We start from the raw sequence: 26,148 nt of genomic DNA, 5'->3' as shown, positions 1-26,148 counted from the left end.
TTCCCCGCGCCGCGGCCTGCCAAACTAGCGAAGAAAGTCTAGGTAGGCCGGTAGGGCTGTTTGGGCATCACCGAGACTGCTGCATCTGTCGGATCTGATGTGCCCAAACCAGGCTGCAAAACACCGTGCATTATCCGACCGATCACGGATGTCACGTACAGTCTTCTCCTGAAGGTTGGTCTTTTTGTCCGGACTGACTGACCATTGGACGTGACATAGCCATTGTTGGCCAATCAGCCAACCAGCCAACCCACTGACCAAAGTACCTTCCTTTGGTGTTTATAGGGCCATGCATACAGTAGTATTCTGTTGTAGCAGCACTTGCAATCAAAAGTTCAAATTCCAGACCACTGGGTCGCCATTAGACAGGTAAGCAGGGCCGATCGTCTTTCTACAATGTAGTGGTCAAGCATGGCTCAAGATTGGTTCTGTTCGGGACATTGACTTTAGGGCGTCACGTGACGAATAGCGTATGCATGCAGCCGCCTTTGGCCCGTCGCTCCCGCCCAATTCTCCATTTTTTACCATTTGATTCCCCTGCTATGCACCACCCTCCACCGGCGGACCATGACCGATAATCGCCCTCCCTCCCTCCCGGCCCTCCTCCCCTTTCTCACTCGCTACTAGCCTCACTACAACGTTTGCCACCTCTCTTACAACCAAGTGCAATCTTCTCACTGCCATCTTATCCAAAAGAAAAAAGAACCCCCCCCCCCCCCCCAAAAAAAAAAAAAAAAAGCAAGCTGGGGCTGATATCGAGGCCTCGCTCGCCACTTTGATTCGGGTCTATCATACCTTGTTTACTGACCAAGGCAGTCAGCCCTCCTGGAACGTGGACATTGATGATGGTTATCCGATCCCTGTGCGGGCTTCCGCTGGCTTGACCTCTGAGGCATGGTGAGCGCACAAGAACGGGGCGCCAATGTGACGACGGTCGGCCCCTTCTCTCCATTCTCTTCCCCCCTTTTCAGCGAGTGCCGAGTCCGGGGCCCTCTTTGGATTGATGTGGCGAGTGGCCAAGTGGAGAGGAAGTTGTGCGCACTGCCCGCGCTCACTTACCCGAGTTCTAGACAATGATTTGCATTGTGAACAAGACAATCTTACGGCGAATCCAGGTATAGGCAGCCTGATCTGCCGCGGCGGACAAGAGCATTGGTGGCACTATGGCGACGATATGGTGACGATGACTACATGCTCATCTATCACAGCTTTTAGACACCCTTTCATTTACGTACGTAAACCTGGAGCATCCGAGCTGCATGCATGACCTGAACAGGCCAAAACTTTTTGTACAGAGACAAGCCACTTCCTTCATCCCGTTTTCTTTCCTTCATTGTTGGCTAATTCTTCCTTGCCTGATGGACCGAACATGGCTCATTCGGTGCCTGTCTACTATTCGCTTCTGCTGCGCGACCAGGGCGTGACTTTGTACTACAGTGCGAAACCATCGGACCGCACAGGTCGCGCGCTGCCGCATCCTGCCAGCCGGGCGAACCTAGCAGACCTTGACATTTCAGTCCAGCAAGAAAATTTGCTGGACATTGAGCCAAGCCCATAGGTGGGAATCGGGACGAAGAAAAAAAATAAAGGAAGGAGAAAAGATAGGGCCTAGGGGCAATGAACATCATCCGGGGACGAGGTCATTGTCATGGACAAGGGCCTAAGACTCCAGTCTCGAGAGCGTGAACAGAATCGAGAGAGATGAGGAGCATGAAGGACGAGAATAGCTTCGCCGTTGGGTTGATCAGGGTGCTTGCTGTTGGCGAAATCCTAACGGCCCGCGCCCAACATCGACGACAGCTTCTGCCACTGGACGATGGCAGCCCTTTCCCTGTGTCCTACGATGCCAGCATGCGTGGTCCTTCGGCTGGATTTGGGGCCGACCCAAATGGCCACTCGATGAATGGAAACGATTGGCCGACGAGCTCCGCCCGGTATAAACTGGCCAACAGGATTGCTGCGACAGTGCGGACACATTATCATTTGCATGTATCTGGGTACAGTACGGATAAGTCACTATGTACGTGGCTTGCCACATCAACCGCCTCCCACGGGACCTCGGCCTCATGCAGGCTGGACGGGCGGCTGGTGGAGAGGGAGACACCACCCGCAACCAGGGTCAGGAGTGGCCACACAAGGCAGCCGGACGGACCAGGCCATACAACTCCGTACCTAGGCCAGGATCCATGCCGGATGGACGATTGACGGTTGCTGAACAGACTTCCCGCTACGCATCAATTCCCTAGCCATGTGTACATCGTACACGTGTAGTGAGGGTACTTGCGGTCTGGTCGTCCGTTCGGCTAGCAAAGCAAACCGGCCAGCTCTACGTCCAACGGCGATTGACCACTGCTCCAAGTACGGCACGCTAATATGGTTGAGGTACAGTCCTGGGCGCGCCTTACTGAGGCCAGCCGCCCACCGTACGTACGGACGTACTCCTCTTGGATGGACTGTAACCAGTAGGACTAGCAATGATCCGAATGATTGTGGTGTTGCTTGACCATTCCACTGGCTGATGTCCCGCAGCGCTGTCTTTTTGAAGGACTATGAAGGGATTATATTCCATACGAGACAAGACTAGTCCCCGGGGTGGACTGGAGGTACCACAGGTTGGGCTGTGGCTCCTCGAGACGTAGCGGCGTCCCAGCTCGAACACGCTACTGCAGACGAGCGTCTCCCTGCCCACTGACGAAGGAAAGGAGTGTGCTGAGTGAGCGGCGCACATGGCACACAAAGATGGTGGGGAGGAAAGGCAACGCATGGATGGAGACACGCACGAAAGCAGCGAGGATAGCCGGCCCAGATGAACAGACATGGGATGGATGGGCAAAGGCAGCAGAAGTACGCATGTCGGCGGCAAAGCAGCGGTGAGCAAAAACGTCTGACCTGCCCGTGGGCCCTCGTGCTCCCGGCAGACTGCCAAACTGCCAGCGACAAGTCAAGTCCCATACGTCCCGTACTCGATTCGTCCAGTGGCCCTTTGTTTAGTCGTTCTGTCCTGAGTTTCATCAATACTGGTGATCGAAGCTGAACCGACGGTAAGAAACCCTTCCCCTCCCTCCATCGAGTGACTCGCCCTCGGTTGGTGCAGGTATCGTGCGATACGAGTGTTTGTTCGTGGTCGACAAACAAGCCGAAGATGACCTGTCAGATGTGACAGCTTAGGCTGTCGCAAGCTATGGTGGCGGCAGCGGCGGCAGCTGCAATACCATGCATGACACGAAGACTAAGTAAGTACGGCGGCAGTAGCAACCAGGTCACACCGAAAAAAAACCACCATGATTTTCCATCGGGGACGGCTTCTCCCAGCTTCTCCCAGCTTCTCCTCCCAAAGGACTTGGTGCGGGAACGCATTTCGAACCAGACGGTCGAAAACGGCAAAAAGAAACCACAGGACGGAGATGTCGGGATTCCCTTTCGTCATTTGACCGCCTGGTTGGAGTGCAGTGAGCAGTAAGCAGTGAGGGGTTGCTTTTTCCAACCGTTGTCTGCTCCTCACCCCATCCATCAATTTATCCATCCATCCTCCTCTCCTGCCTGTGTCACAATGCCCATCACCAAAGAAAGTGTGTGCTATGGCTCGATTTAATGGTTGTCGACACTTGGTAGCAAGATGTAATCTCCATGAAAGGAGAGAGTTGGGGGAGATAAAGAAAGAAGAAGGATCCCTTGTGCAGCAGTAGCCGTTCATTGACGATGCGACCTGTACAGTACTTTGGCAACCGTTTTTTCGTACCCGACCCTCTGGCAGCCGGGCATCGTCCATCGTCCATGCTTCACCCTTCATCTTCCTCCACATCTCATCGCTCATCCGCCCGATTCGGACCTTGGGCCGGGCTTTGGTCTAATGGCCCTGTTTCGGGCGGCTTGCATGTTAGGTCGCACCCAAGGAGCGGCTCGAACCACTAAACGATCCCTCAACGATGTTCGTGCGACTCGCAACGATGGCCGCTTGGGCCCGTCACCGCCCGCATGGTGCTGCAGTCACAAACTGCGGACCGATGCGGCCTGCAGCAGGATCGGCGTCGATCCGCTTGTTTTTTCACCATCAAGGCTGTCCACGGCAGCTGGCTTTCTTGACTCTGTTCAAGTCCGGCTCCCCCGCCAGCCCCGGTCACACCGTCAGTCCCTCTCTCCCGGCTCTTGTGCGTCTCCGCTTGGGGGAGGCTGGCTGACCGGCTCACTTCCCGCTCCCTTTTTTTCTCTTTTCTTTTGTTTTCGGGGGGCGGGGGGCTTGTTTGCTTTTCGTAGATATAGAATAATAATAAAGGTATTTCTTTTTCTTGTCCTTATCGAACATGTCTTCGCGTTGCAGTCATGCAACTCCGGGATGATATATAGATAGATACTAAGGCAGCTCGCTGCTCGTCCAAGCCGACAATGACTCCTATTTATTTAAACCATTCCTTTTAAGCGTATGACTCAGCGCGCCAAGCAAGACTCCCATAACCCCATAGCCGCTGTGTGCGTGCGTGCGTATGTGTGTGGAAAGGAACGCGCGCGGATGTACGGGGCTAGAGGACGGAGATGATGCCTGCCGTCCAACCTGTCACGCCTGTAGTGGAGACCTCGGACGGCATCAATCCCCCTTTTTCTTGCCGGCCCCGCGGCTGTAACCTGATTTGGGCCCCGGGTGCGTCTTCGCATCCCGCGCGGGGTCGTTTCGGTGATCACAAAGCGCAACGCACATAATGGGCGCACCAGAAAGCCCAGGGTCCGCCATGTCATCATCAGCATGGCTGCAAGCGTTTGGGAGGGGAAGCGAGGCAACCGCAGCACTACCACCGAGAGGGAGGACGGCGGGGAAGGCAAAGACTCGAAAAGGGGAGCAGGGCCTTGTTCCTGTTCCACCCCCTCTCAGCTCGACGCGATGTGCGCTACCTACGTATCTCATTTCGTCTCCCCTCCGCCTGGCTTCAGGTACTGCACATCCAAGACGGCCGTCTCGTCTCCTGCAGCCTGCCCGAATTGGACAGAATTCTCCACACTGCATCGCATAGCCTGGACTGTTATCGCCGGTCGTACTTCTACGACAGTAGATATGCGTACTGGATAATCACAGCCAACTCAACCTAGGTTAGTCAGTAGACACTTACTTTGTCGAGCCAAATTATGACAGATCACGTGACACATAACGCACATGGTTTCTTGCGTCTATTCTCTCCACACATCTTCAGTTTGATAGGTACCCCGGACACCTCCGTCCAAATCCAATTCCGGGAGCGAGTCCGGACCCTGGATTTTTTGATCGCCAAGCTCCAGCCTCTTTCCGGCCGGGCCATCTCGCTCCCGTACATACAAAGTGACCGAAAACTCACCGCGAGAAATCATAAAAGCAACGTCAAAGTAAGCTGTCTGTATTGATGAGTAGCAACGCCGATCAACAAGTCCAAAAGGTAGTCTCTTCCTCCCCTCTTTTCCCTTCCCCGCACTAGCCAGGGTTTAAATATCAATTCAAGTTGCTCTCCAGTCAGGGACAAGGCAAGCAGCTAAAACAAGAAGAAAAGACCGAAAGCTTGAGCAGCAGAAGGTAAGAGAGAGGGGAAGAGGGGTGACAAAATAAGGAGAAAAGACTGCTTCCGACACCAGCACCACACCCCCTTCCGGACGGCCAAAGTGTTCCCTACCTCCTCCGACCAGGTAACCATGGGTGATGCCCACACGGCCAACGCCAATAAGGCCTACTTCAAGTACGTATAGACAAGCACCCATCCATTTTCCTCACGACCATACAACGAAGAGGGCGCTCTTGACCGTACAACCCGAGTTGCATGCGATTTGCTCGCTCTCGCTTCCTCGGGTTCCTGCAGGTTGACATGACACCCCTCTCTTCCATCGCTGGCTTGTCTTCTATGTATCTATCTATCCCCCCTGGAAAAGCCTCACAGGTAAGGGGGGGCTGGATGGAACTACAAGATGTCTTTGGTCCAAATCTGTCTCTGTTTGTTCATTTTGAAATGTAGCCGGACTTGACTGAACATGAAAGGCCGGCTGACACAATCGTTCACCCAGCAAACTCGCCGCCGAGTACGACACTAGGTACGAAAAGACAACCTTGCAGCTCGAGAGGGAGATTCAAAAACGCAAGGATTTCATCGGCGCGGATTGGGTCGTTGATGAGGACGAGGATGAGGACGAAGACGGTAGTGACGATGGCAGCGAGGACGGTCCTGCAACTGCGCAACCGCCGCCGCCGCCGGGTGCCGACACCAAGCGTGTGAGACTCCTCGACTACGCCTGTGGAACCGGCTTGATCTCGAGAGTAAGTTTCAGTCGTCCGGGTCTCTTTTTTTGATTTGTTTGTTTGTTTGTTTGTTTGGCTGTTTGCTTGCCTGCTGCTTTTGCTCTTTTTTTGCGCCTGGAGCGCTGGCCATTCGAGTCTCTCCGATGGTCAATAGTAATTTTCGGTCCGTTGTTGTTTGTTTTGCATAACACATACGTTTCCGTGTAACCACTGCTGTTTTGTGGCCGCCACCCCCCCCCCTCTCTCTTCTTCTCCCACTACTTCGCGCGGAAGCGTACAGGCGCGTGAAAACTGGCAGGCGAGAGATGACCGAGACTGACAGACTGGGGTGGGTGTAGGCTCTCGCGCAGTTCACGACGCATTGCGTCGGCATTGACATCTCGGAGAACATGGTGGCAGCTTACAACGCGCGGGCCGAGAACCAGGTGAGAAGACTTGCTGTTGTTGACTCCGATGCTTGGCCCATCCCTCCTTGATTTGTTCACGCGACACCCATCACAGACATGCACCCTCACAGGCTCGCACGTTCACTATGGACACACCGTCACAGTATCTGTGCCATGAATGGGGAAAAGAGTTTTTTGAGGCTACGCAAGATCGGACTGTCCGCCTCAAAATCTGCCTAGACTCTCTCTGTTTGCGCAGACAATCAGGGAATAAATGGGGAGGGGGGAAACCGCGGTTCAGAAGTCCAGCCGTCCGAAGCATCTTCTCACACCTCACGTTGGTCTCATCTCAGCCCTGCTGACCTTGGAACCCCCGCCCTGAGATCGACATGGTTGCGCTCCTTTGCTTCTTCCCCATCTCACCATCTCACCGTCCCATCCCATCTTGTTTGCCAACTCCAGGTCTCGGGCCCTCTCTCGGCCGTGACAGACGGGTCACAGCGGGCACGGGGTCGATGCCATTGCGTGACCAAGCACCAGAGGAAACTCTGCGCAAGTTTTTCGCAAAAAGAAAGTGACGGAAAAGCTGACATTCGCTTTCCTTCTCTCTTCAAACGCAGGGCCTGAGTACCGACGAGATGCACGCCTATCAAGGCGACCTCACGGACCCGTCCGATCCGGATCCGTCGGCCTTCTCTGCCTCATCTGACGCCGACGGTCGGTTCCACGACTTCGACGTCGCCGGCGTCGGCCTTGGGTTCCATCACTTCGCCGACCCGGAGCTCTCGGCCCGCCGCATTGTCGAGCGACTGCGGCCCGGCGGCGTCTTCGTCATTCTTGACTTCCTGCCGCATGGGGCCACGGACGCCGCGTTGCCGGCGGCCAATACGGTCGTGCACCACGGCTTCTCGCGGGAGAGGATGCGGGCCGTCTTTGAGCAGGCCGGCGCCAGCAGAGATTTTGCCATGGAAGAGATCGGCAGCGGGGTTGTTTTTGGAGGGCATGGCCACGGACATGAGCACAATAATGGACAGAAGCATGGCGACAGCCATGGGCAAGAACACGGGCATAGCCACGGAGAGGGAAAAGAAGGAATGAAGAGGCGGGTGTTCATCGCTCGGGGAACCAAGATGTAGGTGTCCATGTACGCATGATCGTTCTGCGACGAGATGAATGCTAGCCAGTTACACCTCGACGTCTCGAGGAAGTCTGACGTACGTGGGTGGTTTGGACATGTCAGGTCGCTTGCTAGCTCTGGAGCGTTACTTTGAAGCCTATTTTGCCCCCTATGCCTGCGCTGGCTCATCCTTCTCGACGAAATCAACAGCGAACGCGCCCCCCAGCAGAATGGCAGGCTCTTCGATGTTGTGATGTTCGTAGCTGCGTCACCCACATTAGTCTCGCTTAACATGTCGTGACATACCTCTGATGTCTATGGGTCTGCAGCTATCGGTTGCTCCAGTTGCGGTTGGTGAATCAACTCACCTTAGAGTACCGACACCACCGGCCTCGAGCAGGAATGCCGGACCATCCTGGAGCGTCTTCCCGGCCCAACGCATGGCGAAGGCGCGGAGGATGTGGCCATGGGCGACAACAAGAACGTCGCCGTTGGGCGCAGCCTTGTCACCGATGACAGGCTTGTGCCACCTCTCGCGTATGTCATCGATCAGGCGGTCCAAGCGGTCTGTGACATCTTGGGGGCTCCTACGAGGGGTCAGCGTTGGCTGTTTCTGTTTCCTCAATATAATACAGTGAGGAAAGCTAGAGAAGGCGGTCAAAACATCACTCACTCTCCGCCGGGACAGCCGTCGCGCCAAATGTCCCAATTCTCGCCGAGACCCTGCTCCTTACGGATGCGGCGGATCTCTGGAGACGTGATACCCTCGTAGTCGCCGTAGTCCCACTCACGGATATCCTCGGTGACTTCGACGTGGGCGTTGCAGGACGGGCCGTCGCCGTCGATGTTGCCGTGGCACTTCCAAGGGAGCTCATCGCTGATGCCGAGGTTCAACAGCTCAAAGGTGCGCTGAGCACGCCTGCGGGGGGACACGTAGCTGACATGTCTTAGCAGATGTTCCATCTCAGATATTTCCAGACTCACATGTGAGAGATCCTCTTGGGAACGATGAGTCGGTCGCTCCCTACGAGGGCGCGGCCGGTGGCACGCACACGCCTCTCGCCGTTGGCGGTCAGGGGGATGTCGGTACTGCCGGTGTGGCGGCCGTTGAGGGACCACTCTGTCTCGCCGTGGCGGATGACGAAGGCGCGGGGAGTCGTCATGATGGGCGTTGTATGTGGAACCTGCGGTCGGGGTCGTGGTTTCGACGGCGGATGTAAACTCGTATAGGGATGGGAAGGTTATGTGAGCTCTGTTATTGAATGCCGCCTCTTTCGCGGGGCAGAGGGGAGGCGAGCTGGTGGGGGCGGGCGCAAGGACGAGAGTTAGTACATATACTTTGATGCAGCGGCCACGATCCCAAGATTTGTGTGTGGCGGGGTGGCCTGTGACGTGCAGAGTTCGCGAGGTGATGGGCAGCGGGAGGGGGAAAGTTGAGATGATGAGGTCGAATGGCGTTTCCGAGGAGCGGCTTGGCTTTTGGCACGGCCGTCCCGCTCTTCCCGCCGTTCCGCTCCATCTCAGCTCCGCACTTGAGAAAGCAGGGACGAAGGTGTGTGAATGTGGTGGCCTCCGCATGTGAACCCGGACTGGTCATCCTACAAGAGCCCACTTTGGCCGATGAAGCCCAGATGGCTCCCAGTCCTTCATCCCGCGGCGTGAGATATCGGCCAAGACTATGCCGGCAGTAGAAGCAGTGCTGACTGCCTGCCCTCTCTTTACCCGCCCATCTGCCAATGTATTTTTGGCCCTCCTTGGCACTACCCATGAAAGGACAAGCCTTTTGGGACTCTCCCCTTGCATCGATCTCCCTATTATTCGACTTCGACATCGAAATGAAAACCCATTCTCCACACATGCCTCTCGTGCACTTGCCGCGTCCCGCGTCCCATGAGCATGCCCGTTGTCATTCGCTTCTGTGGAGTATGTCTTGCTTAATGCGGTCTACCATAAGAAAACGAACGAAAGACCGAGGAGAGAATGAGAGAATGTAACAGGAAGAGAATCCGAGTCGCGTGCTGTGGGTTGCGTTTCAGGAGAGTCTGACACAGGCAGGGGCCGCGCGCAACCTCATACAGGTCGGGCTAGCCATGACTGATGAGATAGAGAGAAATGGGCAACAGGGCCTTCTTCTTTGACAAACACTGAGAAAAGAGCAAATGACTTCAATAGCGGGTGGAAGATAAGAAGACGAGACGAAGGGTTACGGGTGCAGTAACGACGGCATCTGATAGAAGAAAGATGGAGGGGGAGGAGGAGGAGGAGGAGGAGGAGGAGGAGGAGGAGGAGGAGGAGGAGGAGGAGGAGGAGGAGGAGGAGGAGAGAGATGCTCTCACGAAGTATGTTTCAATGTGTATGCGACAAGTGGGAATGGATCAGCCCATTTGGGAAGTCGAACAGGGCACTCGGTTACGTTTTCTCTCACATACCTTCTTATCTCTGTCGATATTCCGCTCACACCGGGGTTATATGGCGCAGTTGACCGAATAAGGTTCTCTTCAGCCGCGTTTTCTTCCACACCACTTTTATATTAGAATCAACAAGTTTGTGGGAGAGAAAGAACGAGCGGTTTTCCTTTGTAGCAGAAGCCGCCGGCTCGTACTTATTAATTTAGCAACTTGTTTTGGCTGCGAAAAAGCCCGCTGTATCAGTCATGGCCAAGGGCGACGACGTCACGCAATGCCCAGCATTGGCAGGTCGATTACTAAGAGTGCTGGGGCTCCCTCCACGCCCCCGCCAATATCATCTCCAGCGGGGCTGTCAACACCGCTACGGGTACTGCCCCGGCGTTTTCGCTTCCGGACCAGAAGCCGCCACGATCGATACGATTGTGCTGGAGCTTAACGCCTGGCCCTCTTCGCCCGCCGCAACGGAACCAAAGGTGGCGTCTTCGGCATCAAACACGACAGACATTAACAACGATCACGATTACGATTCTTGCCACATCGATTCTCCACAAACGACGACGGGACGCCGGTGTAGCCAATCATCACCGTCGAATAGGCCGCAGCAGGGCCACAGGCGAGCCAATTCTTTCGACTCGACGAATACCGACTCTTCCACTGCATCCTCGTCGCGCTCACGTTGGGACACGCCAAGCCGGGACGGATCGACGGCCTCAAGTTGCAGCACGAAACACGTCGAAGACAGACGGAGCAGGGAGTCGAGGAAAGCCTGGAGAGAATACTGGTGATTCTCTCCCGAAATCGACTAGGTAGTTAGTTTATAGCAGGAAAGGCAGAAAGGAGACATACCCTCTCTCGCGCACGCGCGTCAACATGAGCGGCTTCACAAAGTTCCGCGCAGGCCTCACGGCCGCGGGCTGCGCCGCCATCATCTTCACCGGCGCCACCTACGGCGCCGGCCTCAAGACACAGAAGGAATGGAAAGAGGTAAGCCGGACAATCGCCTATCCCTTTTCCTTCGTCCGACATTGTAGATGCTGACGCAGCACGCTCAGGAGAGGAAAAGCTTTTGGGATTCTCCGTACGATGAGCAAATATCCCTCCTTCTAGGTCAGCGCGGCCGCCTGGTCACGGAGCGCCGCAACTGGGAGAGGAAGCTCACGTACCTGGAGGAGAGGATAGTGGAGAGGGCCCTGAAGAAGCCCGAGAGCTGACCGTAATCGGACGGAGTGTTCTGTTCAAGCCTGTCATCTCCGCAGCCATGAAATGGACGGCGTCGAGACCTAGACAGAATCTCGTCACGACGCTCGATCTGTCTGGTTTGTGAGTGCTGACCATCGCCTTCGTTTACGTGATGCCTCGCCCAGACAGTAGCGAGCGCCGGGATGTCATCACGAGGCAAGCAAGCCGCAAAACCTCCCTTCACATTTTTTTTGCCGTCATCGGATTACCGCCTCACGGTACTCGCTCCATGCATCACTTGCACGTCAATGTGATCATGTTTGTAGCAATCATCATATGTGTAATGAACTGCAGCCATTACATTCATCAATCCGTCTGTCTATGCCCCAGTGCTTTATCCCTGTGCGAATGGCTTGCTTTGAATGCCTCCCATAACCTTGTTACCGCTCGAAAACGCCAAGTCGATGCTCCCGACAGACTTTGCCAGCTAGAACCTTTACTCAGCCTTGCCATCGTTATCGATGGTCGGGAGGGGGATGGCTCGGTAGAGACATATAAGCGCAGAGTGCGACTCGCCACCACCTGCCAAAGCATCGATCTTGTCGGGTGTGACCTCCGACACCTTGTCGTCGTTGAACCACCACCAGTTGCCGTCCTCCTCGCCCTTCTTGCCGGTCTTGGGGTCGACAGGGGCAGTCTTCTTGACGTATGCCGTGTAGTGGCCGCTGTCGGCACTCGCTCCCTGGTGAGTGACGACGCCACGCAGCTCGTAAATCCCCGACTGGTTGGCGCCCTCGTCCTTGACCAGATCCTGGTTGACCAAGGCATAGAGCTCCTTCTTGGCAGCGACGAGGGCCGCGTCCTTCTCGGCCTCGACCTCAGCGTCCGTCTTGAAGGTCTCAGCCATCTCGGTATCGCCGTCCGAAGTGGTGGCGATGGGCTTTCCAGATCTCTCCGCCTTCTTGTCGTTGGCCTTCTCCAAAGCCGTCTTGCCCTCGGGGCCGCCAGAGGCTCCGGCGATATCGCCGCGGTCGACAGGGTTAATCTTACGTCTCTTCCGAGCTCGCTCGATATCCTCCTCGTCCTTGCGAATTTCACGAACCTTGTCGCGCACAGGAACGAGGGCCTTCTTCAGCTCATCGGTGCAGAACTCAACAACATCAAGCTCGTGGGGAAAGGTGACCTTGCGCATGATCTTGGCCTTCTTCTGGACCTCACGCTTCCAGAAGAAACGAACAAAGTGAACAGCGAGGTACTTGGGCAATCGTGAGATCAGCGACTTCTTGGTGTAGGTCGTGTCTCTGTCCAGAACGGCCGACTTCTTCTCCAACTTCTCCGTCAGGGCAGCCAAGATACCGTCACGCAGGTGGTTGACGGTGCTGTCAATGTGGCAGTTGAGCTTAAGAAAGCTCTCGCTTGATTTGATCGGCTCCTCGCCAGCGTCCCTGGCGGCTTGCTCGTCGACCTCAAGCGTGGATTGGAGCTCTCCGGCCATGTATCTGTCGACGAAGGAGGAGCCTTCCGACTCGGAAAGCTTCTGCTTCAGCTGGGAGATGATCTGAGACCAGGCCTCCTCGGCATCCTGCTGGGCGTATCCAGCTCCGGTCTTGGACTTCTCGGCGAACTGTGGGTAGACCATGCGGAGAGTGCTCAAGAAGGTAAGCGGGGGGATGCTACCCTGAGTCTCCGACATGTTCTTGTACAGATCCATGAGCTGGGTAGCAATATCGGTCGAGCTAAGACCGAAGCTGCTGCCGGCTCCGTCACTGCCCGACTTGTATGTAGTGAGAGCACTCTGGAGCTCGGGAATCGATCGAAGGGTCTGGAGGGTCGAGTTGAGGTAGCAGGTGTTGCCCAAGTTAGTGAGGCCGGCGGGGGTGGCGCCCTCCTGCTGGGCGGCTTCGGCTTCGGTCATGTCCTCGACAAACTTGATTGCTTCCTTGGGACGGGCGAGGTCCGCGTTCTCTCCAGATGGCTTGCCCATCATCATGAGGGTGGCGCCAGCCTTGAGGCCGAACTTGGACATGTCGTCATCGTCTTTGACCTGCTTGCCCTTGACGAGAATCTTCTGGCGATCAGGCTCGACGCCCGTCAAGCTGTAGAGTTGGTACTTGAAGGTTTCGCCATTGGAGGAGGTGTCGATTTCGACTTGGTATTTGGTGCCTTGGTGGCTGACGGTGACTGCATCTATGGTCAGAAACAGTCGTGAATGCGATGGCTTATGAAGGCTCACCGGGTATTGACGCCATTGTTCCGCTGTGATGTGATGTGATGTGATGGCGATTGAGCTTGCTGCAGATAGGGAGGGAGAGACCGATCAATAGGTGCGGTTTGATGATCAAAAGATCAAATGGGGAACGCGCAGGTCAAAGAGAAGTTTGTTGAAGGGAAGGCACCAGGCGGTTTGCGTCAGTCCAGATACCTTAGGTGGGTAGGCAGTAGTACATGGTGGCATGCGGAAGGTTAGCGGGGAAGCGGTGTACCTGCAGGGTCTGTTTCAGCTGCCGATTCGGTTATTGCGATATACCCTTGCACCTTCCTCTTGCCACATCTATGGTTGTGCCTACTTATCCTATTCAACGCAATTCAACATCTTTAGAAGTATTATTTTGTTCAATAATACAATTGTTCTGACTGGAAATCTTGAGATTCAAGATGTCTCTCATGACAGCTACTTCATGGCCTTTTCCTAGAATTAAAGCCTATATTAGTCAATCACCTTTGCCTCTATAGATAGATATATAGCTACCAAATATATGCATCTAAAAAGCACAAGCGGGGGATCGCCACTACCTACCAAGGTATTTAGGCTACCAGGTAGGTAGGGAGGGAGGCAATAGAGCTTTGCTTTCGAATCACGTGAAAGAGCTATGCTGAGTCAGCATTGAACGGTGACAGCTAGGACCCATGAGGTGGAGCTGCGGCGGTGCTATCCGCCCCACTACGAAACGTCAGGCTTCCGGCTGAGCCAACCTCGCGAACCCCGCGGTCAACATCCAACTCCAACCTCTCAGCATCTCAAAGGTTGGACGCGGCCACGTCTCGCCATCATGGTCAGCTCCTCTCTTTGGCAATCGGATCAAGTGTCGGCTCACTGACATTGCTATCATAGTCTCAATCCCTTCGACCCTACCTCCAGGCTGTCCGGAGCAGTTTAACGGCCGCCCTGACGCTGTCCAACTTTGCTTCTCAAACCGCCGAACGACACAATGTCCCCGAGATCGAGGCGCAAAGCTCCCCCGAAGTCCTCTTGACCCCCTTGACCATCGCCCGAAACGAGAATGAGCGAGTCCTGATCGAGCCGAGCATCAACTCCGTGCGCATATCCATCAAGATCAAGCAGGCCGACGAGATCGAACACATCCTAGTCCACAAGTTCACCCGTTTCCTAACACAGAGAGCCGAATCTTTCTTCATCCTGCGGAGAAAGCCCATTAAGGTATGCAGAGTACCCGAGTGCCGCCTGGCCAAGCTCGAGCAAAGCTCAATGCCACGTGGCATAAGGCCTACGGATGTAGAACGACACGCTGACTAGGCTTGCCAGGGATACGACATTTCGTTCTTGATTACCAACTTCCACACTGAGGAGATGCTGAAGCATAAGCTGGTGGACTTTATCATTCAATTTATGGAAGAGGTCGACAAGGAGATTTCGGAGATGAAGCTCTTTGTATTTACCCTTGAGGCGCTCAGAGCACCAGGACTGTTGCTGACATCTTGCAGTTGAACGCCAGAGCTAGATTCGTTGCTGAATCTTTCCTGACTCCGGTAAGTGCTCCGAGCCAAGCAAAGTATTTGGACCTCACTGACTGCTTCCCAAGTTCGATTAAAATACCCTACAGCAAACGTTTTGTAATCCAGGAGGTTGAATTTGAGCAATATGTGGACGAGTTTTCTGTCGGGTTGACCCGGATATTCGGCCACGCTGAAGTCCTGGGCTAGAATCATGATTTGGAGTGAGATGTTGGCTCGAGCGCTGCCGAAATGCCGGGATCCACAATCGTTCCGACCTTGATATTGATCCGCAAATCCGGAGCCGAGCGGGAACGACGGCATGGGGCCTTGTACTTGATACAAAATCCAGATATGATCACAGGACCTGAATGGTATACGTCTCGTGATATGCTTGGGGTGGCTATGATGCTCGCCATTGCCTTGATCCAACCAACATGTCAGCACGGGAGCGGGGGTATGTTGTTAGACATGGTATGGACAGCATAGTAATGGCAGGCGCCTTTCTTTGCGGATGAATCACTACAGTTGTAGGTAGGGCTGTATTTTGTTTGACGGTCATTTGCAGCAGTGCATTGCTTCATGTGAGTCTCAGATGCAATTCCAATGCACAGCCAAACGCCGTTATGTTGTTTGGAACCACGGAGGATCGGCTTCTACAGACGTGATAGTCTTAGTTTGTACTCAGTCAGATCAGTAAATAGGCAAGCCGGCTAAATCAGACAGATGAATAGTCTTTGCAGTTAGTTTTGAAAACTATCCTTCGTACGTTTCTCTTTTGGCCATCTAGGTTACATGCCCTTGTCTTGATTTCCTACTGTCTTCGTTGATCTCCATCCCAGTCATCCCGACCACAGGAACTGAATACACACGCAAAGTCACATAATTTCTTCCCCCTTGTTGGCAATTCTTATTGCAACTGATTAATCAAAAGGACCTGTTGCCCCGGTCCCACCTTCCTGTTTCCATACTCCTACCCGCCTCATCACCTCATAACAACAAACTTCACCGTTCTCACCTACAAATCGCTGCTTACATCTCACCTCAGTCTCCTCTCTTTTTTCCCCCCTACACCACACTAACGTAGAGATTTCAGTGCGAATCTCTTGGCGTGCTTCTGAGTTTCTCAACTAGCACTACACGTTCTGTCACTAAGGTTGGATCATCATTATCTTTGCTTTTCTTCCTTACACGCTGAAAGTCGCAGAAGGTCGAACTCCAGTAAGCTTACCTGTGTGTTTTCAACTTTGGTTCCTGCCTCTAAAGGCAACTTATCTTTATCTACCTGACTACCTATTCCCCTACATTTTCTCTTACTGTCTCTATCTCTTTCACCCTCTTTCCCCCTCTCACTCCCTATTCACCTTTTCCCTTTAAGCAGAGCGTGTGGTCTTGGGTCTCCTTTTGCCAGGCTCCACTACTCGTCTTTCTTTCCTCCTTGCAAATCATCTCTTTCTCACAAACTCAGATCCTTGGTTTTGTCAAGAGCTTCTTGCTCTTCTCATCTTGCAGAGAACCCGTTTGCAAAACGATCCTTAGCCGACACAGTTTCAGTGTGTTCCCTTTCCTCGACTTCACTGCATCAGACTACTTGAACGGGAGACTTGCAGTCGCATTTTTCATTTTCGCTCCTAACCCTTCCTTGAGCAGTTAAGTTATTTGAAGGTTTGACCTCTTCATCTCCTTAGCACTTCTAATGCACGTATTTTCTTATCTTCCTACATTAACTAATTGTCTTGCTGGTGCAGCTTGCAAAGCTTGTCTCTGCTTCCCTTCAAATCACCTCACTTCAACAAAATCAAGGGTTTGATTTTCAGCCTGCATTGCATCTTAGGTACTGTCACTAATGTCACACTTCTAGAGCGCCTACTGTCGCTAAGGAGGCTTAAGTCAGCTGCTGTCTCTTACGTACACCATTTCGCACTGCCTGCGCAACACATTTCCACAAGAGCAGCGTCCATATCCTTGACTGTTATTCATCATGGCCTACTCCAAGCCCACGGGTGAGAAAGGCAAGATGGATCATCATGAGATGCAGAACCAGTTTCTCGATGTGGCTCGTCAAGGTGGCCTCACACCTAGCAACCCGCCCCAGGTGGTAGTCGAGGACAGCGAGTACGACAAGGAGCCTGGCGGTGCTCGCCTAGACGGTGTCCCCTACTGCACCAGCTCAGACAATGATCAGGGCCAAGGCAAGGGAAAGGGGAAGGCTGCCTCCAACCTCAATCCTTCATCTTTGTCTTGGGCCCCCACAACCTCCATCGCTCATCACAACTTCAACGAGGTATACCCATCTGAGGTACAGAGACTTTGGCTTTTCTTCCTTTTCTTACTCTTCTTCTGTTTCGACTAGGAAATATCGAACTGACATTGATATTCAGGTTCATCAGCCTGAAGTTGCCGAGCTCGACGGTACTCCGAACTTTGACATCAAGGGCTACAGCCATCTGGCCGCCAACGCGATTTCACAGGCTAGCTTCCATTGTCAAAACGCCCAGTACCTTCAAACCCAACCTGTCGGTTCTGCCAAGAGTTGCGGTACGACTCTAAACCGTGCAAATATTCCCAAGCACATTCACTTCGCCAACGGTTCACACAGCATTGAGTCTCACATTGGTGTCCCAACCAAGAACAGAAGCCACGCGGCTCAGTCTACGATGAGCAACTCTCTGAACGCTTCCGCTGGCTACCAGCAGACCCAGTCCATTCCCATGATCGCGACCCATGGTCAGCTCAGTGGCAGCTCCTCCATGGGCAATATCGGCTATCCGACCCCTGTTCGCCAGAACAACGGTGGCTTGCAAGGAGGAAACGGATCCGCCAACCATTCTGACATCGTCAGTCCTGGCAGCGACACTTTCAAAAGAGTCGGTGCCAGCGGTTTAATGACAGAGCCTCGCAACTTCGCGCCGCGCACTTCGATCGACCTTGCTCGGCTCGGAGCTCCTCCCAAGTTCAACTTGGAGGGCCAGAGTAGCGGTACCATCACGGCTTCAGCTGACAGCCAAGACCCGTTCAGCGTTCCCACCTCCCAGGGAGGCCCCGTTCATCAGCCCATCTTTGGCTCGCAGGTAGACACCACCCACCTGCTCGCGACCGGACAGATTCCGTTTCCCAGCGCCACGGGCGAGACCCTGAACTACGATAAACTCCCTCGCGATGACAGTTCGGAGTCTACCCCGAGCGGCTCTCAGTCTATTCAAGATCCGCAGCTCTACCTCGGCAGTGGAGGCCAAATCATGGCTGTTCAGGGCCCAGCTTCTCAGGGCATGCTTGCTCATCCCGTCGTTGACGGCAACGCACTCGCCAACATGCAAGTGGGAACCTACCAGCCTCTCGCCTCAGACAACGCGGCGCTTGTCCCCTACCAGGTTGGCTATCTGCCCCAGAACGCCGCGTCTCGCGGTGCACCTGTCCCCGACTACATCCGCGCTCAACGTTCGGCAGAGTTGAACAGACTTACGGCCGGCCCCACAAGTTTTCCTACCGCCCAGGTTGCCATGCATGAGGCCAACTTCCCCTTCGTCGAGCCTGCTACCCGCCCCGGTCACTTTGTGGTTCGAGGTGTCATCAAGATCGGAAACGTAAGCGAGCCCCCGAGACGCAACCCTCGGCAGAGTTGTCGGGACTGACACTTGAACAGATTCCTTTCGTGACCAATCGGGCCGAGATCATCGCCGTTCTCGGCCGCAACTCTCGCATCCTCAACGACACGGAGGAGCCCATCCACATCATCATGGAACGCATCACCGGCAAGACGACGGATGCCTATGTCGAGTTCCAAACTCTGGAGGATGCTTCCAAAGCCGTCGAGAAATATCAGCAGAACGTTGGTCGGGGTCGTGCCACCCGCATCGGCCAGCGCCCCATTGACATTGAGCTCTCGAGCCAGGCTGCTCTCATGAAGGACCTATTCCCGTCTGCCAAGGGCGTCTTCTGGGCTGGTGTCAGCCCTCAGATCCTCCCTAACAACGACCAGGAGCCTTGGGACAATTTCAAAGGTTTCGTATCTGCCGAGGAAATGACAATGCTTGTAAAGCATGTTGAGGTCCCGCATCGTGTAAGTTTTACTGAACAAAGCGTTGATGCGGTCGTGGCTGATTTGCCCCACAGTCTCCTTTCTCCAAGGAGTGCCCTCAGCGCCCCTTCGAGTGTCTCGTCAGCACCCTCACCAAGTTCCCCTGGCATATGAAGGGGAACGTCACTATCCAGCAGCGTCACGCCATCCACAAGGCGACCTGCGATCTCATCCGTATCTTGGCGAACAGCATTCAGGAGAGACGCGATGAGATCAACCTCACTCATCGTCTGCTCAAGCGAGTTGTTGACGCGGCGATGCGCTGTGAGGGTTTCTCGACTCTCCAGAAGGACGACATTGCTTTCCTGGTCAACATGAGTGAGATGGAGCAGCGGGCCTTTGGCCAGCCGCGCTTCGCCGAGGCCTGGCGTCACCTCTACGTGTTGATCCCCAAGGCGGGCGTTCCTTTGGACGTGGTCGAGGTAAGTCCTTCACTTCTACCTTTGCAATGCCCGGCAGGGCAGAAGCCGGCAAGGATGGTGAGCGTGAGCTAACTAGTTTCTCTCCAACAGTGGTACATTTCCATCATCCGCGAGGAGACCAACCGTTTCCTGGAGATGCAGACGTTCCACGATAAGGTCCAAACCCGTACCGTCGGCAATCAGACGGACGGCTACTTTGGCTTCTTCTGGCGCGAGCTGAACCACCCCGCTGGCCCTGAGTTCGATGGAATGACTCTCTCGCAGCTTTCCATGCGCGAGCATCAGACGATGGAGTCTATCATTCGTCGCGCGCTGACTCCTACTGCCCAGTAGTGTCGAGTGCGACAACCCGAAAACAACGGGGGGCAAGAATGGGGTGCTAATATGGCTTCGTCAATGGAAGAACCCATGTTAATCTGCACTTCTTGCTTTGCTATTCTGCATTTCTGGGGCTATCATGAATCCCCCATCTGAGGTCAGCTTCTCTCGGATTTGCTTCGTGTGGTTGTTTCTTGGGCTTTCTCTTTGGAGGTTGGACGAGTCAGGGACAGGATGCAAGACTCGGAGGAAAGACCGGGCTGTTTGGTTTGTCTCAGCCTGACGTCCAAGGGACATGGCTTCCATGGGGTTTCTTTCACAGACGAAGGATCGGCTCTGGGGATGTGTTGCCTTGGCGAGATAGGGGTTCGAGGCGGTCTCTCTATACCCGATCAATAAGGACTCATGAGAAATTCTCTGCATCTTCTAGTTCCGTTTCACCCAATTCTTTGTTTGAGCTGAGGTATCGGCGCTCCCAGAACCGTCTCGTGGACGCGGCGTGGCTCGCACGCCTTTGACAACGTAGTAGGACGTGGCTTCGGCTGCCTGGACAACAGATGTGTTCCATGTGGTGAGGTTGAAGTTGGCAAGCGGAGTAGTCAGCAGTAACGGACGCCGAGCCCCACGTTGGCGGCCCAGCCAGACGCTGCGACGAGTGGAGATGCTCTGCAGGTATTTGTACGTCTCCATCTTCTGCAAGCGCGCAGGTCGATGGGGCGACCCTCAGTGGGCGAATTTTACTGCTACCTAGGTACCGTAACCTTCGCCCGGTACTAACATAGGTAGTTGTAGCAGGCACTTTGCACACCCGCTACCTAAGGTACCTACCTACCTTGGGTAGGTAAGGTAGTGTGGTATCATTCATTCGTTTTCTTTGTTTGGTATTTGGCGGGGACAGACGCGGACCAATCGGTGGGGCCTTGTTTCCTTCCCTTCGTCGATAAAGAGTACTGAGGTATGCAGACTATTTGTTCGGCGGCTCAGCTTCTAAGATGGTTCGCATTGTGACTGGCACTTTGGGAAGCTTTGCACCAACAGCGATGAGATTCTTCATCTCGTCTCAGAGATAAGTAGCAACCCCCTTGAAACACTGGCGATGCGATGTAGGACGGACAGCTAGATGGCGGGACACCCGGCGAGGCTTATTGCGGCGGGGCAGGTTGGCTTGGATGCACCGCCGCAGGCTGGAAAATGGGGAGCAGGGCGAGTTTGATGAGACACGGCAGTCGACGAAGGTTGTTCTATCATGTGTGCCCGGCCAGAGGCAGGTGAATTGCCTACCGTAATTATTTCGCCGACTTGGGTCCAAGTACCGGGGCTTTTGTATCTCGACTACAGCCAGCGAGACTACATTGATCCGCTACTGGTCCAGCCGTGCCTCCCGGGCGACATGGTATGTGATCGAAACGGCTTTTCCACACAGAGAATGGCCTTGATCACTATGATAAACCGAGGAAGCTCGAGATCCTAGTCATCAAAGAATCAATTAGTACTTGTTGGTACAAGTAACATGTCAGGACTAGGGCCCCATCCAAACACCATCGATTATCGAAACAGAGGGCGCAAATCACTTTGGAAAAAGGGGGGTCTATCCCCACTCTATTTTCCCGTCTGCACAAGCCACAGAACATGCCGAACAAGCCCCCCGCCCAGTCACCCGTTTGATCATTTCGATTTCGAATTGGATTGAAGGTAGGTTGAATTGGGGTGGATAGACAGACGGTAAGTCAAATGTATGGTTGCAGACTGGATTGTTACCTCGAGTTCCCCGTAAGCAACGCACGGAGCATAAGAGTGAAAATAAGCCGCGAGAGCGAGAGCGTGAGCGTGAGAGTACAAAGTACAGATATGGATACTGCAGATACCCAAGATATGAGTGAGGTAAGGTACATACGGATCCTCGAGAAAGGAGGGTTCCATTCCCGTTGTCGTCGCCGTTGCCGCAGACGACCCCCTCCCTCCTCAAGGTCGTTGACTGGTTGCTGTTGTGACTACTTACCTATGTGTGTGTGGCCTGTTTGTTGCTGCCACCTACCGCGTCCATCAGATTACTTTTAGAACCCGCGCGCCTTCCTCTTCATTTACTCCGTAGTCTTCCTTGGTCGTACCTGCCTCGCCCAACACGCTCACTTGGAAAATCTTCATCCCCAACAAGAAGGCACACACCCACGTCCATACGCTTTCACATACATACATACCTTGCGCACACACAAATCACCTACTCGGCGGTCGCATAGGGGTAGAAAATAATCTGCCGTCCCACCCCCTCCCCCCCCGAACAAATAAACCACCCAAGGAGCTGTCACTCGAAACCCCACGCGCTCAACGCCTTCTTCACTTTCACACACGTCCACATACTCATCACACACCCAGATTCGTCTCACCTGAGAAGTGTTTTGGCCCATCATGTCTGCTCAGACTACCGACACTGCCGTCGCGGCACCTGCTCCAACTGCCTCACCTGCGTCGGCTGCCATTCCTGAGTCTCAGCCTGCCGCCGCTGCGCCTGCCGCGGACCCGACTTCGGTTCCTGCTGCTGCCCCTGAGCCCACTGCCATCGTCAAGCAACAGCAGCAGATCGACCAGGCCACTCCCACCGGCCAGAAGACGGAGTCAAATGCCGAGCAGAAGCCTGCTTCCGAAAAACCCGTCGAGAAGACACAGACTCCTCTCACTTCCCTCTTTGAGAAGCTGCCCAGCATTCTGAGCGCAGCCAAGCACAAGGAGATGTGGGGTGTTCAGCTCTCCGACATCACTCACGTCCCCACCACCGTTGTCCTGCAGAAGTTCCTCCGCGCCAACGACGACGATGTCTCCAAGGCTGCCGACCAGCTCCAGAAAGCCCTGGTCTGGCGCCGTGATACCAATCCCGGCAAGCTGCTCGACGAGGTATCCTTCGACAAGAAGAAGTTTGACGAGCTCGGCTACATCACTACCCACAAGGACTCTCAAGGCAAGGAGACGATCATTACCTGGAACATCTACGGAGCCGTCAAGGACAAGAAGGCTACTTTTGGCAACGTTGATGAGTGAGTACTGATCTCATAGCATGAAGAAACCTCCTGCCGACAGTGAAGCCTTGAACCACCGACTAACACACTTCATAGGTTCATCAAGTGGCGTGCTGCTCTCATGGAGCTTAGTGTTCGCAAGTTGGGCCTGGATAAGGTCCAGGCCCCCATTCCCGATGGCGGCGAGGACCCTTACCAGATGATCCAGGTTCATGACTACCTCAACGTCAGCTTCCTGCGCATGGATCCCGCCGTCAAGGCCGCCTCGTCGGAGACGATTAGGATCTTTGCCATGGCCTACCCCGAACTTCTCGCTCACAAGTACTTTGTCAACATCCCTGCCCTCATGGGCTGGGTTTTCAAGGCCATGAAGGTCTTCCTGGCCCCCAAGACCATCGCCAAGTTTCATCCGCTCGGTTATGGCAGTGAACTTGCCGCGGAGCTCCCCGCTTATAAGGACTCGCTTCCCAAGGATTACGGCGGAAACGGCGAGGGCATCAAAGTTACCGGCCAGACCGTCAAGCTCGCGGAAGCTGCTGTCCCGACTGAGAACTCTAACACTGACGCCAACCCTGCTCCGGCGGCTGCTGCTGCTTCTCCCACCCCTGTCACCGAGGCCAAGTCGGCCGAGACCAAGGCTGCTGAGGCCGCCGCCGTTCCCGCCGTTGCGACTAGCGAGTCCGCTGCCGCTTCCCAGCCGGAGATGGCGCCCGAGCCTGCCCCGGCCGCGCCCGCTGAGTACGAGAAAACAGAAGTTCCCAACGTTGCCGACCTGAACATTACCGATAAGGCAGAAGCCAAGGAAGAGACAAAGCCCGTCGCTGCCTAAGCGGCAGTACTGACAGTACTGGCCTGTCTTTTCTTACTTTTCTTTCGTTGTGCCTTTTTGTCCTTCCCGATTCGCCCTTCCCCTGATTTGGAATTCTGTTATGGGAATTGTTGGTTTCGCGGCTTCAGTGCATTTAGGTCGACGAGACTGCCGCGGAGCTGTGTTAGAAACATACCTGAGTTCGTGGCCACCACTGTGTTTCTTCTCCCGGTGGGATATGGGAAAAATTGGAGTCGGCCTGTGATTACTAAATTCATTTTTCCTTGCGTGTCTTGCCATAATACCCTTCTTGTGTGTGTTCGTGGTATTGCGCTTCGAGGATTCAATTGTAATTCTTTCCCTCTCCAATTTAGAGCAGAATGGGAACAGAAGAGAACAGAGCAGAGGAGGGGCAAGAAAGACCGTATAGAGGAACGAAGGCTGCAAGTAATGAAGAAGGAATCAAAACCTTAGGTTGTCGCATTGGTCAATATGGCCATCGTTCCGTCCATCCTATGGTTCGTGCAAGCTGAATGACTCGCCTAAACAGCCCCCCTCTTATCAACCGTTCGGGCATTGTCTTGGTTCTGATTGCCATCTGAGACGGAGATTTTCTCGGAGGTAGAGGGGTAAGCTGACAGCGCAGGTGGATAGCATGTATGCGGTCTTGAGAGTGATATCTTTGCAGACTTTGTAGCTCGTCCACCCGCATCGCATTCCGTGGGGTGTGTTTAGGGGAGCAGCACCTGCTGAGAAGAACGGTATCAGGATAAATGGCTATCGCGCATCGTCACACACGAACTCATCACAATGATGGGATCTCGAGACTGTCTGTCGCCTGAGGTTATCAAGAGACGAGCATATAGCTGAAAAACTGACGTATAGGGCGACTGCATACGCCTCGAGAGTTGGGGGTGGGATGCTCTCAGCCTGCGATTCGTCTGGTATTGGTGTTGTAATGTGGCGCCGTGCTGGGTACGATCTGACAAGCCAGGCCGACAACGTAGATGATGATGGCCATGGCACAATTCTTTATAAGGTGTATACTCGTGCCGATGAGAAGTTGACTTGTGTCGCCGACAATGTGGGACGGCGTGTAGGGAATGACGTGCCAGTTCACGATCATATCACCGAGCAGCTCGAATGATTGCGACTGCCGCATCTCATCGTAGATAGCTCCAGACAGCGACTGTTGAACACCTATGGTTTGTACGAGTGAATGAAGAGTGCTCAGAACGGTATGATAGGAGTTCTGTTAATATGACACACTGTATCTGCATCTACTCCCCAATGCTAATGTTGCCCTTAGTGGAGATGTGCCTCTCAAACCAAACAGAATCACCTTTGTAGAGGTTCATAATTGCCATCATTACCGATTTAATCATATTCATAATTGAAAACGCAGGCGGTCATCTTCAGTCGTCGAACCTTTCCTTTCGAGCGGCTCTCCGACGATACAATTCGAGAGGCTCACTCTAGGCTTCACATGGAAAGGTGATGATATATACAGGCGGAGTGACACACCAAAAAACAAATGATACACGTACAGTAGCTTGATGAGATAATTTGCATGAATAGATGGCCGAATATAGCTGAGCTCGATTATCTGGTCTGGCTGAACGGGTTGACTAAGAGTGCGACATGCGACTCGAGGATCTGCCCATGGCGTCACAATCGTATGGAGCCACATGGAACTTCTATAGTCGGCAGTATCCAGACGGCTTTGGCCTTAACCTCCTGACTAGGACTGCGCATGGATGGTCACCCAGTGATCGAGAATCATCACGGATGCTTGGAAAAGTGGTTATGCCATGCTGGGGGACGCCAATATCGAGGTCTGACAAACTCTTCGACTTATGTACACCTGGGACGGCCGATGGAGCCCATATACTCGCAGAATTCGAACTGTGCCGTTCTGACCCGCAGGGCCATTCGTGAAGGCTAGCCTGAGATGTTGAGAGGATGCACTTTTGGGTTGGTGTTGCCCACCGTGCCTGAATTGGGGCGAGGCTCAGCACAGCGGTGGCGGCGAAAAACAGGAGGTGGCCCGAGAAGAGACACAGCGCAACCGGATAACACCTTAACCTTGTGATTTCAAAGAGACTTGTGGCGGAGTTAGAGTATACAGAAGCGCAGCAGTACAGGCTAGAGTGATGCGTCTCGCTGTGTGTAACTCCTCTCGTCTGGGTGCCTCGGGTTATCCGGTCGTGAAGTTGACTAGAGTGCAGTCAGCAGGATGAGGGAAGCAATGGTACAGGTGGGAAGAGGGAGGAGGAGCAAAACCAACGAGGACGGGAAAGGGCAGTGGAAAACAGTCGAGGACAGGATAGGAAGACATCATATGAAGAGACGTACTCACTCACTCATACGCAACACAACACGGACCAGGGTCTGTTTACCTTTTAGCTCTTCCCAAGTCCAAAAAAGAGACGAGACCCGAAG

The 26,148-nt window shown here is 54.1% G+C and overlaps 9 protein-coding genes across 9 annotated transcripts; 6 read left to right on the top strand and 3 right to left on the bottom strand.

Annotated features, from left to right (window-relative positions):
* Positions 1-5,649: 5,649 nt before the first annotated feature.
* CDEST_14618 (Putative S-adenosyl-L-methionine-dependent methyltransferase superfamily) lies at positions 5,650-7,769 on the top strand (the record flags this gene model as incomplete). The annotated part of the gene is made up of 4 exons (XM_062930774.1): positions 5,650-5,693; positions 6,016-6,265; positions 6,586-6,672; positions 7,254-7,769. The coding sequence occupies 4 exons, from the start codon at positions 5,650-5,652 to the stop codon at positions 7,767-7,769; spliced, it is 897 nt and encodes a 298-aa protein (XP_062786825.1).
* On the bottom strand, positions 6,816-10,345 carry CDEST_14617 (Putative histidine phosphatase superfamily, clade-1). Its single transcript, XM_062930773.1, has 5 exons — positions 10,180-10,345; positions 8,735-9,047; positions 8,424-8,687; positions 8,119-8,337; positions 6,816-8,013 (listed from the first exon to the last, which is right to left on the bottom strand). The coding sequence occupies exons 2-5, from the start codon at positions 8,911-8,913 to the stop codon at positions 7,920-7,922; spliced, it is 756 nt and encodes a 251-aa protein (XP_062786824.1). The 5' UTR covers positions 8,914-9,047; positions 10,180-10,345; the 3' UTR covers positions 6,816-7,919.
* A 58-nt stretch (positions 10,346-10,403) lies between these two features.
* Positions 10,404-10,994, top strand: CDEST_14616 (uncharacterized protein; the record flags this gene model as incomplete). The annotated part of the gene is made up of 1 exon (XM_062930772.1): positions 10,404-10,994. The coding sequence occupies one exon, from the start codon at positions 10,404-10,406 to the stop codon at positions 10,941-10,943; it is 540 nt and encodes a 179-aa protein (XP_062786823.1). The 3' UTR covers positions 10,944-10,994.
* Position 10,995: 1 nt separating this feature from the next.
* Positions 10,996-11,822, top strand: CDEST_14615 (uncharacterized protein). Its single transcript, XM_062930771.1, has 2 exons — positions 10,996-11,142; positions 11,211-11,822. Exons 1-2 carry the CDS (start codon positions 11,029-11,031, stop codon positions 11,367-11,369), a joined length of 273 nt encoding a protein of 90 aa, XP_062786822.1. The 5' UTR covers positions 10,996-11,028; the 3' UTR covers positions 11,370-11,822.
* A 1-nt stretch (position 11,823) lies between these two features.
* On the bottom strand, positions 11,824-13,780 carry CDEST_14614 (Putative Ubiquitin-like domain, papain-like cysteine peptidase superfamily). Its single transcript, XM_062930770.1, has 2 exons — positions 13,571-13,780; positions 11,824-13,518 (listed from the first exon to the last, which is right to left on the bottom strand). The coding sequence occupies exons 1-2, from the start codon at positions 13,584-13,586 to the stop codon at positions 11,834-11,836; spliced, it is 1,701 nt and encodes a 566-aa protein (XP_062786821.1). The 5' UTR covers positions 13,587-13,780; the 3' UTR covers positions 11,824-11,833.
* A 422-nt stretch (positions 13,781-14,202) lies between these two features.
* On the top strand, positions 14,203-15,806 carry CDEST_14613 (Putative arp2/3 complex subunit 2/4 protein). The gene is made up of 5 exons (XM_062930769.1): positions 14,203-14,390; positions 14,450-14,776; positions 14,882-15,007; positions 15,061-15,105; positions 15,159-15,806. The coding sequence occupies exons 1-5, from the start codon at positions 14,388-14,390 to the stop codon at positions 15,165-15,167; spliced, it is 510 nt and encodes a 169-aa protein (XP_062786820.1). The 5' UTR covers positions 14,203-14,387; the 3' UTR covers positions 15,168-15,806.
* A 1,244-nt stretch (positions 15,807-17,050) lies between these two features.
* On the top strand, positions 17,051-19,902 carry CDEST_14612 (Putative RNA recognition motif domain, nucleotide-binding alpha-beta plait domain superfamily; the record flags this gene model as incomplete). The annotated part of the gene is made up of 5 exons (XM_062930768.1): positions 17,051-17,368; positions 17,451-18,653; positions 18,713-19,129; positions 19,183-19,569; positions 19,660-19,902. 5 exons carry the CDS (start codon positions 17,051-17,053, stop codon positions 19,900-19,902), a joined length of 2,568 nt encoding a protein of 855 aa, XP_062786819.1.
* Positions 19,903-21,875: 1,973 nt separating this feature from the next.
* Positions 21,876-24,187, top strand: CDEST_14611 (Putative phosphatidylinositol transfer protein Sfh5). Its single transcript, XM_062930767.1, has 2 exons — positions 21,876-22,916; positions 22,995-24,187. Exons 1-2 carry the CDS (start codon positions 22,294-22,296, stop codon positions 23,725-23,727), a joined length of 1,356 nt encoding a protein of 451 aa, XP_062786818.1. The 5' UTR covers positions 21,876-22,293; the 3' UTR covers positions 23,728-24,187.
* A 1,216-nt stretch (positions 24,188-25,403) lies between these two features.
* On the bottom strand, positions 25,404-26,073 carry CDEST_14610 (uncharacterized protein; the record flags this gene model as incomplete). The annotated part of the gene is made up of 2 exons (XM_062930766.1): positions 25,404-25,923; positions 26,066-26,073. 2 exons carry the CDS (start codon positions 26,071-26,073, stop codon positions 25,404-25,406), a joined length of 528 nt encoding a protein of 175 aa, XP_062786817.1.
* Positions 26,074-26,148: the final 75 nt, after the last annotated feature.

The sequence above is a fragment of the Colletotrichum destructivum genome, chromosome 10 (genome assembly GCF_034447905.1).
Source record: "Colletotrichum destructivum chromosome 10, complete sequence".
Lineage (NCBI taxonomy): Eukaryota > Fungi > Ascomycota > Sordariomycetes > Glomerellales > Glomerellaceae > Colletotrichum > Colletotrichum destructivum.
This window is presented reverse-complemented; position numbering and strand designations above follow the sequence as displayed.